Source organism: Microcaecilia unicolor, chromosome 6, assembly GCF_901765095.1.
Source record: "Microcaecilia unicolor chromosome 6, aMicUni1.1, whole genome shotgun sequence".
NCBI classification, from domain to species: Eukaryota; Metazoa; Chordata; class Amphibia; order Gymnophiona; family Siphonopidae; genus Microcaecilia; species Microcaecilia unicolor.
Genome location: NC_044036.1, coordinates 193,054,812 through 193,071,240, shown reverse-complemented (window position 1 = coordinate 193,071,240; position 16,429 = coordinate 193,054,812). Strand labels below are relative to the sequence as shown.

Here is a 16,429-nt window from a genome sequence, read left to right as displayed (position 1 = left end):
GGTAACCATGCAGCACACGCCAACATGGGTGCGCTGCTGGTTACCGCCGGGCACGCCCCCTCCTGTGGTGGAAAATAGAAAATTATTTTCTGCTGTGGGATTCAGCACATGCCAAAATTGGAATTACCGCCGGCTGCAGGTGCTACCCTGGCGGTAGTGCTGATTGGGTGCGCGCTACTCATGTGTTAGCCCTCCCACATCTTTGTAAACGGGCCCCTTAGTGAATTACTTAAATATTTGGTTTGGAACACATTATCTGGAGTTGTCTGAGTTATTGAGTGGCGTGTCTTAAAAATCTGAAAGCGGCTTATTCGATCTCCTGGTGTAAACCAGTCCCAGCCCCACTAACAAAAATATTTTATGTATTATGTTCTCACCACTCTGGGCTTGCACTAAGCAACTGCCTAGGCAACATTTGAACCCAGGGCTGAACCCCTCATCCCTCTTACACTCCTCTGCCCCTCCTACTTTTCTCTGTATTCTCATCCCTCTCTTTTCTCCCTGCTGCTGCCATCCAGGCCCCATACAAGGCTGAAGAAGCAACCTCCTCTGCCTGGGGACTTAATCGGGCCCGAACATATTGCAATTGGTTCTTTGGCCTCGGTTGAGAGCCAAAGATGATGGCCTTTTCCAGGAAGCCTCCTCAGCCATGAAAATCCATTCCCCCCCAAACCTTGCAGATGACATCATTAATTTTTATCCCTCCTCTTTAATCACTTTGTGAACTTGATACTTTGAGCATTTCCTTTGCAGACAGAAATATAACCCCATATCCTCTGAGCAAAAACAAGAGTTAAAAAAATGTACCATGATTTATAGAGTCTTCGGTCTTGTAGCCTAGTGGATCATAAGTGCATTTTGACTGTTCCTGTTACTTCTGCTTGTGAACAGACAAGACTATAACTAACTGAACCAGAAGGCAAGGAGATGAGGGCTAAGGAGGCAGCTGGTCATTTCATAACTGCAATGTTTGTACAGCTTTCAAAACAATTATCTTCAGCTGCCGGGAATCTTAAGAACAATGCAGGTACACTGGTCAGCTGGCATGGCCTGTAATTTCATAGGAATAACTGTCAAGAGGCACGGCTTTGGAACATAAAAGCAGTTTGGGTGCTTATTACTTGGATAGAAACTTCTGCTTTTCGTCTACTGTCCTGGCTGGTGGCTAGGTTTTCTGCAACTATTATTGAAGGTGGTCAGGAGAGCTCGGTCCTGTTCTTTGCTGTACCGATTCACAACTGAACACTAAGATATACTACAATCCAGCATAACTCAATATAGCTTTCAAAATAAGTTCAGTGTCTTGGGACTTTGGAGTGAGAGCTGAGATTGGCTTTATCTGTTGGATGGCATTACAGCCACTGAAGGTTCTCTGCAGCTCAGCTCATTCTTGACTTGTGGAACCTCTTGGATCAAACACAACCATGAAATGCAAACTTTCCCACTGCCCCAACCATTGAAACATTTTAACATTTTACAATATTATGAAACCTCTCTTGCTTTCCAAGAAAATTCCAGCCACAGATTTTTCAGATGGTCCTTTTAACAAAGAGGACTTTTAACCATTTAGTCTAAAGCTGGAGTGTTTGAGGATGTGTGTTCTCCTCAGATGGTTTTACATTCATCCATTACAGTTCATTAATAAATATGTAAGTGATTGTGTTGTCCTAGGGAAGGGGAGAAGAGTTTATACTACCTGCTCCTTCAGTCATGGTAACAGTTCAGAATACACCATGGAGCTGATATATCCAGTTAGCCATCTTTCCAAGTCCCTTTGACTTTTGGGGATGGAAGTTCGGGAAGGGGTAAAGAAAGTAGTTGCAATGCTTTCATATATACAGTCTGCAAATGAGTCAGTGACAGAAACTTGGAACTTTTAAGAGGAAACTAGTTGAGTAGAAAGGCAGAAAAGGATTGGACCACCACATTGAGAAGTAGGGAATGAGAAAAGCCGAAAAGGAAAGGGTGTCTTCTTTATATTGCTTTTTCTCATGGCATTCTACCAGAGACTCAGGGCTGGGATTGCTCGATGCCAAAACTTTTGTCTCATTCCTCATTTACCTTTCTTATCTTTGTAGGAACACATGCTTCTCTCCTTTGGCTTGTTACAGATCCAATACACAAGGCCTCGTCTTTGTACTATATAAATGCTTTTCTACATTACCATGTTCATTGGTAATGAGAGACCTACAAGACCCACTCCTTGACACACTTTTTCTTTCTTTCTTCATTGATTTGATCAGCTCCATCCAGTTCCAAAGAGCCTCAGCTAACTCTAATTCCACTCTTTCACCTACAGACTACACGTGTAAACTTCAAACATTAGTGGTTTACTGATAAAGAGTTCTTTTGTCCTCTGCACAATAAGGCTTTCCGAGGGATTCATGTTTCATTGAGTTTTTTTTTTCTGTTTAATTCATTTCACCTACATAGGCTCAACTGCAAAGGTTCATGGAACAAGCTCCAAGGACTTTGGTCACCAGATGGAGGCACTGCGAGGGCCTCTCTCAGCACGCAGTGGCTCATGTGTCCGTCGGCTTCTAGCTTTCCGCTTCTCCTCCAGGTGCTTCCACTTGTGGGCTTTGCTCTTGACATTGAGTGGTGGGAGTGGCGGTGGTGGTTTCTTCTTCGGCTGATGACTCTTGCGAATCCAGAGTTGCTCACATACTTGGTCCACAGTATCGAGGTTGGGGTGGTCAATGAGCTGCAGGAAATCCCGGTACCAGACTTTACGGCTGACAGGAGAAGACAGCGACTCAAAAGTCTCTTCTTCCTGGGAGATGGAGTCGGCTTTCTGGGTGCTAATTACCTCCAAAGAGAGGAGCATGAGAGTCTGGGTGAAGCCATGCTCAATGGCATGGCAGTGGTAGATACCAGCATCCTTGCGGAGGACGTTACGTAGCAGAATACCTCGGTCTGTCTTCACAATACGGTTGTCCGTCTGAATCTGAGGAGACATTAAAATGTGACATTTTAGAAACCGAGCCTTCAAGAAACTTATCTGAGCGCAGACAAACATGGGAAACTCAATGAAATTACATGGAAATACTTTAAAAACAAATAGGAGGAAATATTTTTTCACTCAATGAATAGTTAAGCTCTAGAACTTGCTTCTGGAGAACATGGTAACAACGGTTAGTGTATCTGGGTTAAAAAAAGGTTTGGACAATTTCCTGAAGGAAAAGTTCATAGTTTGTTATAGAGGTGGACATAGGGGAAGCCACACCTTGTCCCAAGATTGGTAACATGGAATGATGCTACTAATTGGTTTTGTGCCAGGTATTTGTGACCTGGATTGGCCACTTTTGGGAGCAGAATACTGGGCTAGATGGTTTGATCCAGTATGGCTATTCTTATGTTCTTATAATAAGATCAGATATAGAAATAGGTAGTCTGTTTCGTGATTTTTTCACAAAACTACACTGGAAAGATAATACTAACTCTTTGGACACGAGAGACTTATGTGTTAGGCGGTGAGAGTCTGATAGGTACTGAGGAGGAGAGGGATCTTGGGGTGATAGTATCCGAGGATCTGAAGGCGATGAAACAGTGTGACAAGGCGGTGGCCATAGCGAGAAGGTTGCTAGGCTGTATAGAGAGAGGTGTGATCAGAAGAAGAAAGGAAGTGTTGATGCCCCTGTACAAGTCGTTGGTGAGGCCCCACCTGGAGTATTGTGTTCAGTTTTGGAGGCCGTACCTTGCGAAGGATGTTAAAAAAATGGAAGCGGTGCAGAGAAAAGCTTCGAGAATGGTATGGGATTTGCGTTCCAAGACGTATGAGCAGAGACTTGCTGACCTGAACATGTATACCCTGGAGGAAAGGAGGAACAGGGGTGATATGATACAGACGTTCAAATACTTGAAAGGTATTAATCCGCAAACAAATCTTTTCCGGAGATGGGAAGGCGGTAGAACGAGAGGACATGAAATGAGATTGAAGGGGGGTAGACTCAAAAAAGATGTCAGGAAGTATTTTTTCACGGAGAGGGTGGTGGATGCTTGGAATGCCCTCCCGCGGGAGGTGGTGGAGATGAAAACGGTAACGGAATTCAAACATGCATGGGATATGCATAAAGGAATCTTGTGCAGTACGGTGGCAGAGCAGTTGGGGGAAGAGAGGTTGGTGGTTGGGAGGCGAGGATAGTGGAGGGCAGACTTATACGGTCTGTGCCAGAGCCAGTGGTTGGGAGGCGGGAAATACTGCTGGGCAGACTTGTACGGTCTGTGCCCTGAAAAAGGCAGGTACAAATCAAGGTAAGGTATACACATATGAGTTTATCTTGTTGGGCAGACTGGATGGACCATGCAGATCTTTTTCTGCCGTCATCTACTATGTTACTATGACTTGCCATATATGAGCAAAGTGGATAGAGAGCTGCTTAATAGTCTCATCAGTGAGAAAGAGGTAGCCTGGGATATCTAGCAAAGCGCATTTAGGAAAGCACCCAGCCCAGATGGATACCGTTCTGAGTTTTACAAAATCTTGAGGGATAAGATAACCACCCTTTTAACAGCTATGTTTAACAAAATAATACCTACGCATTCATTACCTGACAACTTGTTCAGTAATATTATAATGCTCCCAAAACCTGGGAAAGGTCCCACTGCCCCCAAATCCTATAATCTCATTGCTCTGCTTTGAAACCAAGCTACTGGCTAAGGTTTTAGCAAATCGCTTAGTGAGGCTATTGCTATGTATCATAGCAGATCCCCAAGTGGGATTTGTCTAATCAAGATATGCGGAGTATGACTTTTGGCAACACTGGAGGCAACCAGGGTGTGGGGGATGTCTTCTCTGCTAGTAAGTTTTGATGTGGAGAAGATATTTGACTGGGTGGTTTGGAGTTTTCTACATGGGGTTCTAGAGCACTATGGTATAAAGGGGTATTTTCAGGATGCTATCCATACACTGTAATAAAACCCAGGAGCATCAGTGTGGGTGAATGGGACTCATACAGATCTGTTCTCTATTGAAGAAGGAACCAGGCAGGGATGTCCTCTGTCCCTGCTTTTATTTGTTCAGACACCAGATCCTCTCATACAAGAGATCATGTCGAATAATGAAATTAAAGGGGTGAGGCTAGGACAACAAGAATTTAAAATCTCAGTGTTTACTGATGATTTAGTTGTGCATCTGACAACCCTTCACCATTCACTACCTACACTATTGGAGAATATTGCAGATTATGGTGATTTTTCAGTTTAGGTTAAACACACAAGTTGGAGGCTATGGTAACTGATGTTTCCATTCAAAGGGGCTGGGGTGACACTTTCCCACTTAAATGGGCCCAGGGAAGTTTCAGATACCTGGGAATACAGCTACCAAGCAACTTCAGGAAACTTTATTCTCCGAGGACAAGCAGGCTGCTTGTTCTCACGTGGGTCAGCGTCCACGGCGGCCCAGAAACTGAGGATTTTTCCAGCAACAATCAAAAAAAGCTTTAAGACAGCTTTCGGAGCGCAAGGGACTCGCACCGCGCATGCGCGGCCATCTTCCCGCGCGCGTCCATTCCCACCTCAGTTTTTCTTTTTCTGCGGAGGAGAGTGGCTGCGTGTCGGTCTCTCTCTCTCAGGCTCAGAGAAAGACTTCGGCGTTTTAGCGCTCTTGTTTGCGCTTTCTTTTTGTTTTACGTTGCCTCTTTGTCTTTTTCTTTTTTCCAGTTTAAAAAAAAAAATCCTTATATTCTTAGTTTTTTCCCTTTTATCCGCTCATGTCATCGAAGCCTCCCAGCGGCTTCAAGAAGTGTGCTCGGTGCCAGCGGTTGATCTCGGGCACTGACCCGCACTCATGGTGCATCCAGTGCTTTGGGCCCGATCATCGCCCAGACGCCTGTAAGCTGTGTCTGAGCTTGAAAAAGCAGACACAGGCATCGAGAAGAGCTCTTTGGGACTGTCTTTTCAGAGCTCCGACTGATTCCTCGGCGTCGACGTCGACATTGGCACCGGGGATGGCATTGACATTGGGAGCGCAGGTAATGGCTGTCCGGACTTCACCGTTAGCTGGGAGTAGTGAGCCATCGAGTGGGTCTCCACCTGTCTCGAGGGCTCCTGCTGTGGATTCCTCGTCCTCCTCGTCGGTACCGAGGAGTGCCGGTGACGTGCTTCGAATGAAGGCAAAGAAGCATCGTCATCGGTCTCCTTTGAGACACGGTACTGGGAGCTCCGGGGCGTCAAAGGGTTCGGCACCCGAGAAGCGTCGATGCCGGGAGGAGCGCTCACCCTCCATACAAGAGGTGTCGGTGCGTAGATCTTCAGACAGCTCGGTACCGCCTCCCAGGCCTCCACAGATTGACGCCGACTGCTGCACTGGTCCCACAGCCTTCCTCGACAGCGGCTCTAGACTAGCGCATCCGAGCCCTTCTTCCAGGTCTCCTGGAAGGGCTGCTGCGTCAGCCTGTCTCGGTACTGGGGGTGCTTGCGCCCTCGGTGCTGTCAATGGAAGCGGCAGCTGGCTCTATGCCTGTGGTGCGGTCCCCGACGCCGGTACCGCTTGCGGCATCGGCCTCGACTGCTTCCCAGGTCAACTCCCCGTCGATGTCGCTGGAGGGAGCTTCATCACTGCCGGCATGGGAGTCGACTTCTCGGCATCGCCATAGAGGATGGCATTCCTCGGCGTCAAGACGGGCCCGGTTTTGGACTGCAGTTAGAGAACTCTTGTCCGATACCGAGGAGGATATCTCATGGGATGAAGGGGAAGATCACAGGTATTTCTCTTCCGAGGAGTCTTGTGGTCTTCCTTCTGATCCTGCTCCTTCACCTGAGAGGAAGCTTTCTCCACCGGACAGTCTCACCTTCTCGTCATTTGTCCGGGAAATGTCTGTGGGCATTCCCTTCCCGGTGGTAACTGAGGATGAGCCCTGGACTGAGATGCTCGAGGTCCTTGACTATCCTTCACCACCTAAGGAGTCGTCCACTGCCCCCTTTGCATAATGTCCTTAAAGAGACATTGCTTAGGAACTGGACGAAACCACTCAGTAATCCCACCATTCCCAAAAAAGCTGAGTCCCAATATCGGATTCACGGAGAACCTGAGTTGATGAGGTCCCAGTTACCTCACGACTCTATGGGTGTGGATTCTGCTCTCAAGACAGCCAAGAGTACTAGGAATTTTGCCTCGGCGCCACTGGGGCGAGAGTCTAGGACTCTGGACTCTTTTGCGAGGAAGGCCTATCAGTCCTCTAAGCTCGTGTCCAAGATCCAATCATACCAGCTCTACACGAGCATCCACATGCGGAACAATGTTGAGCAACTGGCGGACTTGGTGGACAAGCTCCCTCCGGAGCACACCAGGCCTTTTCAGGAGGTGGTCAGGCAGCTGAAGGCATGTCGTAAATTCCTGTCCAGGGGTGCTTATGACACTTTTGATGTTGCATCCAGATCCGCTGCTCAAGGTATAGTGATGCGCAGACTCTCATGGCTGCGTGCCTCTGACCTGGATAGTCGAACCCAGCAGCGGCTTGCGGATGTTCCTTGGGGATAATATTTTTGGCGAGAAAGTCGAGCAGGTGGTAGAGCAGCTCCACCAGCGGGAAACCGCCCTCGACAATCTCTCCCACCGGGCGCCTTCAGCATCTACCTCAACGGGTAGACGGTTTTGCCAGGGAAGGAGGACTGCCCCCCTATGCTTACAATAAGCGTAGGTACAATCCACCTTCCTGATAGCCTTCTCAGGCTCAGCCCCAGCGCGCTCGTTTACGTCAACAGCGTATGCCCAGACAGGCCCCTGCAGCTACCCAGCAAAAGCAAGGGACGGGCTTTTGACTGGCTCCAGCTGAGCACAGCAGCCATAAAAGTACCTGTGCTTGGACGATCTACCGGTCAGGGGGAGGTTAAACTTTTTTCACTAAAGGTGGCCTCTCATAACCTCCGACCGGTGGGTTCTTCAAATAGTTCGGTTAGGGTACATACTCAATTTGATCTCCAGACCTCCAAATTGCCAACCGGGAGCTCAGTCCTTCAGCTTCCAGAGCAGGCAGGTACTTGCAGAGGAACTCTCCACCCTTCTCAGCGCCAATGCGGTCGAGCCCGTTCCACCTGGGCACAGAGGGCTTTCTGGTACTTTCTGGTGCAAAAGAAAACAGGGGGGATGCGTCCCATCCTAGACCTAAGGGCCCTGAACAAATACCTGCTCTCTGGATTTAAAGGATGCTAAGACACACATTTCGATACTTCCCGCTCACAGGATTTCGATTTCGTCTGGGAACACAGCATTTTCAGTATTGTGTGCTGCCCTTTGGTCTGGCGTCTGCACCCAGGGTGTTTACAAAATGCCTGGTGGTGGTTGCAGCGTCGCTACGCAGACTGGGAGTGCATGTGTTCCCTTATCTCGACGATTGGCTAGTGAAGAACACCTCGGAGGCAGGAGCTCTACAGTCCATGCAGATGACTATTCAACTGCTGGAGATACTCGGGTTTGTGATAAATTACCCAAAGTCCCATCTTCTTCCAGTTCAAAAGCTAGAATGTGTAGGAGCTCTGCTAGACTCCCAGACGGCTCATGCCTATCTTCCCGAGGCGAGGGCAGACACTCTTCTGTCTCTTGTCTCCATGGCCAGAGCGACTCAGCAGATGTTGAGACTTCTAGGCCATATGGCCTCCACAGTTCATGTGACACCCAGGGCCCGTCTTCACATGAGATCAGCTCAATGGACCCTAGCTTCCCAGTGGTATCAAGCTGCAGGGAATCTAGAGGATGTGATCCAGCTGTCCACCGATTTTCACAATTCCCTTCAGTGGTGGACAATTCGATCCAATTTGACCTTGGGACGTCCCTTCCAAATTCCCCAGTCTCTCAAAGTGCTGACCACGGATGCATCTCTCCTGGGGTGGGGAGCGCACTCAAGGAGCTTGGTCCCTCTGGGAATCAGGTCTTCAGATCAATCTCCTGGAGTTGCGAGCGGTTTGGAACGCTCTAAAGGCTTTCAGAGATCGGCTGTCCAATCAGATTATTAAAATTCAGACAGACAATCAGGTTGCCATGTATTACATCAACAAGCAGGGGGGCATCGGATCTCACCCCCTGTGTCGGGAAGCTGTCCAGATGTGGCTTTGGGCTTGCCGTCACGGCATGTTTCTCCAAGCCACGTATCTGGCAGGCATAAACAACAGTCTGGCCGACAGGTTGAGCAGGATCATGCAACCTCACGAGTGGTCGCTCAACATGGGCATTGTACGTAGGATCTTCCGGGAGTGGGGCACCCCCTCGGTGGATGTTTTTGCCACACAGATCAATCACAAGGTCCCTCAGTTCTGTTCCAGGCTTCAGGCCCATGACAGACTAGCGTCAGATGCCTTTCTCCTGCATTGGGGGAAAGGCCTTCTGTATGCATATCCTCCCATACCTCTGGTGGGGAAGACTTTGCTGAAACTCAAGCAAGATTGCGGAACCATGATTCTGATTGCTCCCTTTTGGCCGCGTCAGATCTGGTTCCCTATTTTTCTGGAGTTGTCCTCCGAAGAACCGTGGAGATTGGAGTGTTTTCCAACCCTCATCACTCAGAACGAGGGGACCCTTCTGCATCCCAACCTCCAGTCTCTGGCCCTCACGGCCTGGAAGTTGAGAGCGTAGAATTTGCCTCCTTGGGTCTTTCTGAGAGTGTCTCCCGAGTCTTGCTTGCTTCCCGGAAAGATTCCACGAAGAGGCGTTACTCTTTTAAATGGAGGAGGTTTGCCGTCTGGTGTGACAGCAAGGCCCTAGATCCTCGCTCTTGTCCTATACAGACCCTGCTTGAATACCTTCTACACTTAGCCGAGATTGGGTGGCAGAGCTAGCCGGTGGTGGGAGGTGAGGATAGTGCTGGGCAGACTTATACGGTCTGTGCCAGAGCCAGTGGTGAGAGGCGGGGATAGTGCTGGACAGACTTATACGGTCTGTGCCCTGAAGAGGACAGGTACAAATCAAAGTAGGGTATACACAAAAAGTAGCACATATGAGTTAGTTTTGTTGGGCAGACTGGATGGACCATGCAGGTCTTTTTCTGCCGTCATTTACTATGTTACTATGTTACCTTCTACACTTGTCAGAGTCTGATCTCAAGACCAACTCTGAAAGAGTTCATCTTAGTGCGATTAGTGCTTACCATCAACGTGTGGAAGGTCAGCCTATTTCTGGACAGCCTTTAGTTGTTCGCTTCATGAGAGGTTTGCTTTTGTCAAAGCCCCCTGTCAAACTGCCACCAGTTCTCACCCAGCTGATGAAACCTCCTTTTGAGGCACTGGATTCCTGCCATCTGAAGTACTTGACCTGGAAGGTCTTGGTGGCTGTTACTTCAGCTCATAGAGTCAGTGAGCTGCAAGCCTTGCTAGTCCATGCTCCCTATACTAAATTTCATCATAACAGAGTAGTCCTCCGCATGCACCCTAAGTTCTTGCTGAAGGTGTCGGAGTTCCATCTGAACCAGTGAACTGTCTTGCCAATATTTTTTCCCCGTCCTCATACCCGCCCTGCTGAACGTCAGTTGCACACCTTGGACTGCAAGAGAGCATTGGCCTTCTATATGGAGCGGACAAGCCCCTTCAGACAGTCCGCCCAAATGTCTGTTTCTTTCGATCCCAACAGAAGGGGAGTAGCTATCGGGAAATGCACCATTTCCAATTGGCTAGCAGATTGCGTTTCCTTCACTTATGCCCAAACTGGGCTGACTCTTGAGGATCATGTCACGGCTCATAGAGCCATGGCAGCATCGGTGGCTCACTTGAAGTCAGCCACTATAGAAGAGATTTGCAAGGCTGCGACATGGTCATCAATCCACACATTCACATCTCACTACTGCCTCCAGCAGGATACCCGACGCAACAGTCAATTTGGGCAGTCGGTGCTGCAGAATCTGTTCGGGGTTTAGAATCCAACTCCACCCCTGTTCCAGGCTGCACTCTCAGTTAGATGTTTCTTTGTAGGTCAATCTTTGTTATATCCTCACCGTTGCGAGGCTCAATTGACCTTCTTTTGTTGTTTTGAGTGAGCCTTGGGGCTAGGGATACCCCACATATGAGAACAAGCAGCCTGCTTGTCCTCGGAGAAAGCGAAGATACTTACCTGTAGCAGGTATTCTCCGAGGACAGCAGGCTGATTGTTCTCACCAACCCGCCCTCCTCCCCTTTAGAGTTATTGTTCTTTCTTTGCTTTTTTGATATAACTGAGGAGGGAACGGACGCGCGCGGGTGGGAAGATGGCCGCGCATGCGCGGTGCGAGTCCCTTGCGCTCCGGAAGCTGTCTTAAAGCTTTTTTTGATTTTTGCTGGAAAAATCCTCCATTCTTGGGCCGCCATGGACGCCGACCCACATGTGAGAACAATCAGCCTGCTGTCCTCGGAGAATACCTGCTACACGTAAGTATCTTCGCTTTCCTCAAATATCCCTTAGCTGATGCAGTACACTAAACAAAGATTAGAAGTGTGGAAAACCCTCCCTTTGTCTTTGGTCAGGAGAATAAGCTCATGTAAGATGGTTTTATTTCCCAAGTGGTTGTATGTTCAAATTCTCCCCATCTGGATATTAAGGAAGGACCTATTAGGATTACAAAAAAACTTTTAACCAAATTTATCTGGGGGTGGGGAAGAAACAAAAAATACCATTTTCTAGGCTCTATGGGAATTGGAATAAAGGTGGTTTGGGATTACCAAATTTATGCCTATAATCATGCATGTCTCTTGAGGCACATAAAAGACTGGATAATGAAATTGGATGATTATATCCCCCTTACATATTGAAAAGGCTTTGTTCACTATGTTGCACCTAAATTATGTGCTTCAGGTGAAAACCTGTCATTTGCCACAATCTCTTAGAGATCATGTTTTTCTACGCCCAATATAGTTGGATCATTAACTTTAAGGAAAAAAAAGACCTTGGAAAGTGGTCACCTTTCTGTACTGGGGAATTTACACTTTACACCCCAGGTTTAGAGAATGCGGTCTTTTGGAGGTGGGCGGAGAGGGGATTCCAATATTTAAATCAAATGTTTATGGAAGCTGGGAGCATATTATCTTTTGAGACTCTGCAGCAGGGATATCAGTTTTTAAACACGAATAGATTTGCGCACCATCAGCTCCATCATTATGTCCAGGCATTGAAACATATAGGCTTCTTTATGGGGACTATGAATACGGTATATGAATTTATAGCTATTGATTTACTGAACGCAGTATCAGTAGTAAATATACACAAGAAAACTCGCTCCACTTCAAGATTTTGATACTTAGGATAGATTGTGGTCGGTAGATTTAGGAATAAGTGTTACACCTAGGTATAAAGCTTCTTTATCAAATACTTCTACGTTGGTATGCAGTGCGTTACTGAGATAATGGCACTACAGAACAATTCAGTGGCCTTATTTCTCCCAGATTCAAGCCCATAAAGCTGGATGTGTTCTTTTGTCCCTCTGCCTTAAATGTGGTATCATGGAGGGTTCAATATCGCACGCACTACGGTCATGTCAAGAGGCGCAAATTTTTTGGAGGGGGTAGAGTGGTACACAGATACTTTGAGAATTTATTACGGAAACCAAATTCATTTATCCCACTGTTTTTTTTGTTTGGAAAAGGACATGCTTTTGGGCTGATAGGGAAAGGAGAACAGATAATACTGAGGAAAGTGGGGGTAATAGGGAGGAAATGTCTTCTGCAATATTGGACACAAAATGTGGTTCCCTCTTTTTGCACTGGAAGAATGTCCTACACACATTGATGGTGTTGGAAGCTCAAGATGCTAGATTGAGTCATCGTAGGGAAAAACAATTTTGGTTAATATGGGAAAGATATATTGAGAGTTTATCTTCTAAAGTGCAAAATATGGTTATTAATAACTTAGACCTCTAATTGTACGGTATATTTCGAAACTTTCTTCAGACCAACTCTATGAGGGGAGGGTAATTTTAGTAGGGGGGTGAAGAGGGGGGAAAAGGAACTGGGTAGGTAGGAGTATACTGAGAGGTTAGCAGAGTAAAACCTCTCATGTTAGATGGTGTTTATCTTTTGTTTCTTGGGGCGGGGTTAGGAGAGGTAAGAGGAAAGAGGGCAGGATTAGGAATGGAGATCAATGGAAATAGAGGAGAAAGGGGAGGGGGAGTTTCGGTCCGGTATACTATTGTACAATAATGAACATTTCAGATTCTTAATTGATGGTCTCTCTCTGTTCAATTATTGTACAAGTTGTTATTGCTATGGAAGAAGGGTGGGGGAAGGGAAGAGAGAAGGGAATGACATAAAATGCTGAACAACTTTAGTTTTTGATGGATGAATATATCTTTATTTGTTTGTTCTATAAAGCTGATTAAACTAAAATGTGACATTTAGATCAGGGGACATTAGACTGCATCTGACAGTGTTTTGTGAAGCATGGACTACAGATATAATTATGCACCCAGTTCAGAAGGCAAGTGGAGTAACTACTTGGCTTCTCAAAGGAGGGGTCCTTTTACTATGGTGCGCTGAAAAATGGGCTGCGGTAGTATAGGCTCGTGTTGTGCACGCGTGCAGATCCATTTTTCAGTGCACTTTTTTAAAAATGTTGCTGAAAATGGACGTGCGGCAAAATAAAAATTGGTGCACGTCCATTTTGGGTCTGAGACTTTACTGCCAGTCACTGACTTAGCGGTAAGGTCTCTCGCGTTAACCATGCGGTAATCGCATACACGCATCATCGGAGTTACTGCCTGATTTTTGCCTTGCACCAGAAAATAAAATATATTTTCTAGTGTGCGAAGCAGATGTGCGGAAAAAATGAAATTACCGCACGGGCCACACGGTAGCCGGGCAGTAACTCTGAATTGACATGAGTTGGGGCATGCGTAGGCGCCTATGCAACTTAGTAAAAGGGCCCCTTATTTTTTGATCTTGACAAAATTCTTTATTTTCTGTCTTTTAAGATAGTTATGGGATGCCTTTCTGATCTCTGTTTCTCTTCTATTGCACTACTTTAGCCTTTCTACCGGTTCGGGGGTAGTATTGTGTAATGATGGGATGACTCTATAAGAACCACCACCTTCGTTCTTAAACAGAAACTCGTTGACTTATGCAGCACACAGCAGGGTGGCAAAAAGAAAAGAGAGCTAGGACAGAAGAAGCGAGGGAGAATGTAGAAGTAAATTAATCTGCTGACCATAAGTCAATTCTGGTTTTCTACCTCTTGTAACAAAACATTCTGGAAATTTCTCAATGAGAAAAACTTTGAATCAGCAACGTAAAAAGTGCATAGTCTACACGTGTTACCTGTTTATTTGAAGATCACTTCCTACCTCTTTCCTTGGGCTCTCACTTCCTTTCTGATGAGTCCACATGAGATGAGCTTGTAGAGACTTGGGCAAGCACTCTAGGAATACGCTGCTGCCCTCCACACCATACAGCTTCTTTTCTACTACGTTGTTTCTGTGGTGATCTGCAAAGAACAAGTACTGTCATTGGTTCCTGGCAAGCATTGCTCATTTAACATAGTAACATAAGATATGCCATGCTGAATCACACCAAGGTGGAGGCACACAAAGTCCCTACGTACACCAGCAAGAGAAAGTCCGAGGAGTAGGGTAGATGGGCTGTTCCAGAAAACCAAGGGAGACGTAGGTTCAACAAGAGTCCATCAAGCTTCGACAGTGGCTGATTTAGGTCACTAGGCAGTATCCAGAAGATCTCAAAAGGATGGATCCTTTTGTTGTTGCTCACCTCCAGAGATAAGAGGTGTTCTTCATGACTAAGAAGCTGAGTAAATCTTTTAAAACCCAGCTATGCTAATTGTCTTGACTGTATCCTCCAGCAGTGAATTGTACAGCTTGACTCATTTTTGTAAGTGTTGTGGATGAGACAATCAGTTGGATTAAAGAGAGTTGATGGCTTCAGATGACTTCAAAACATATGGCTAGTGTGCAGCAGGGGCATAAACAGACACCCAATTCTGGGTGGGCCTGAGTGAGTAGGCACAAGGACCCTGGACCCTGTCCCCAGGGCAGGGTACAAGTCGCTGCTTGCTGCCAGCAAAGAGCTGGATCATTTCTGGAACTGCTTTTAAAAACTGGCAGTTCTTTCAGTACTCTGTGCGTAACATCCAGTCTTGTCAGTTTGACATATTTCATCTTCCAGGTTCACCGAGATTTGTTTCATTTCCTCCAAATTGTGTTAAAATACCATTTCTGGCATGGGTACTTAAGTACAGCCATACTGGGAAAGCCCAAAGGTCCACCAAGCCCAGTATCCTGTTTCCAACAGCAGCCAATCCAGATCACAAATACTTGGCAAGATCCCAAAAAAGTACAAAACATTTTATACTGCTTATCCCAGAAATAGTGGGTTTTCCCCAAGTCCATTTAATAAGTCTATGGACTTTTCCTTTAGGAAGCCGGCCAAACATTTTTTAAACTCTGCTAAGCTAACCGCCTTTACCACATTCTCTGGCAACGAATTCCAGAGTTTAATTACACGTTGAGTGAAGGAAATTTTCTCCGATTCGTTTTAAATTTACTACATTGTAGCTTCATCGCATGCCCCCTAGTCCTAGTATTTTTGGAAAGCGTGAACAGACGCTTCACATCTACCCGTTCAACTCCACTCATTATTTTATAGACCTCTATCATATCTCCCCTCAGCCGCCTTTTCTCCAAGCTGAAGAGCCCTAGCCGCTTTAGCCTTTCCTCATAGGGAAGTTGTCCCATCCCCTTTATCATTTTCCTTTACATCCTTCTCAGTAAAGACCAAAGCAAAGAATTAATTTAGGGGAAGCTTTACTAAATTGTGCTTAGTAGATAGCACAGGTGTTGGCGTGTGATAGCAGTTTGCACAATCCACACTAGTTGCTTAGGCCAGGAAGGGTGGGATTCAGGCAGGTCATGAGTGGAGATGAAGCATGGCTGTCATTCACAACTAGCTCAAGGGATGGAACCATGCATTAGCTGTCATGACTACCAACAGTACCTCAATACTTAATGCAACCTTATATGGCAAGACAATCCTAGTGGTAATACTGTGAGACTACCACTAGAGGTCACAGGTGCCATTTTGAACCCCAGGAGCTAGCAGGACAGGAGCAGAAGGGCCTGACCCTGCTCCACTTGAGTACCAAAGAAATCCCCAGTTAAGTCCAGTGGTGGTGGAAGCTTCTGCTCTTGGGGAGGGGGGTTCCTTTTGGGATTGATGCTGAGGGGTTTATCTTGGGGGGTGGTTTGATGTTTTCGGAGGGCCTTGATTGTGAGAGGGTGGTTGGATCTTGGGAGGGGGGTCCTTGATTGTGTGAGGATGAACGTCTGAGGGGGGTGCTGATCAGGAAGTAGCGAGAGGAGAACTATGCAGTACGTTCTCTTTCCTGTCATTGCACTAGTTCTGGGGCCCATGTTACATGTATTTGCACATAGCACAAGTGCGTGTAATATGGTCTCTGCGCGGTAAGTGTCTGCTGTGTATGATAAAACAGGGCAGATGCTTGGTACGCCCCCCCCCCCCCCCCCCCCCC

General features: G+C 46.7%; 1 protein-coding gene across 1 annotated transcript in view; it reads right to left on the bottom strand.

The window, feature by feature from the left end:
- Nucleotides 1-368: 368 nt before the first annotated feature.
- The window catches only part of SEMA3B (semaphorin 3B), a 229,508-nt gene continuing 213,447 nt past the window's right edge, over nucleotides 369-16,429 (bottom strand). The window contains 2 exon segments of the mRNA XM_030205932.1: nucleotides 369-2,947; nucleotides 14,232-14,371. Coding sequence (XP_030061792.1) covers nucleotides 2,477-2,947; nucleotides 14,232-14,371 — 611 coding nt within the window. The 3' untranslated portion in view covers nucleotides 369-2,476.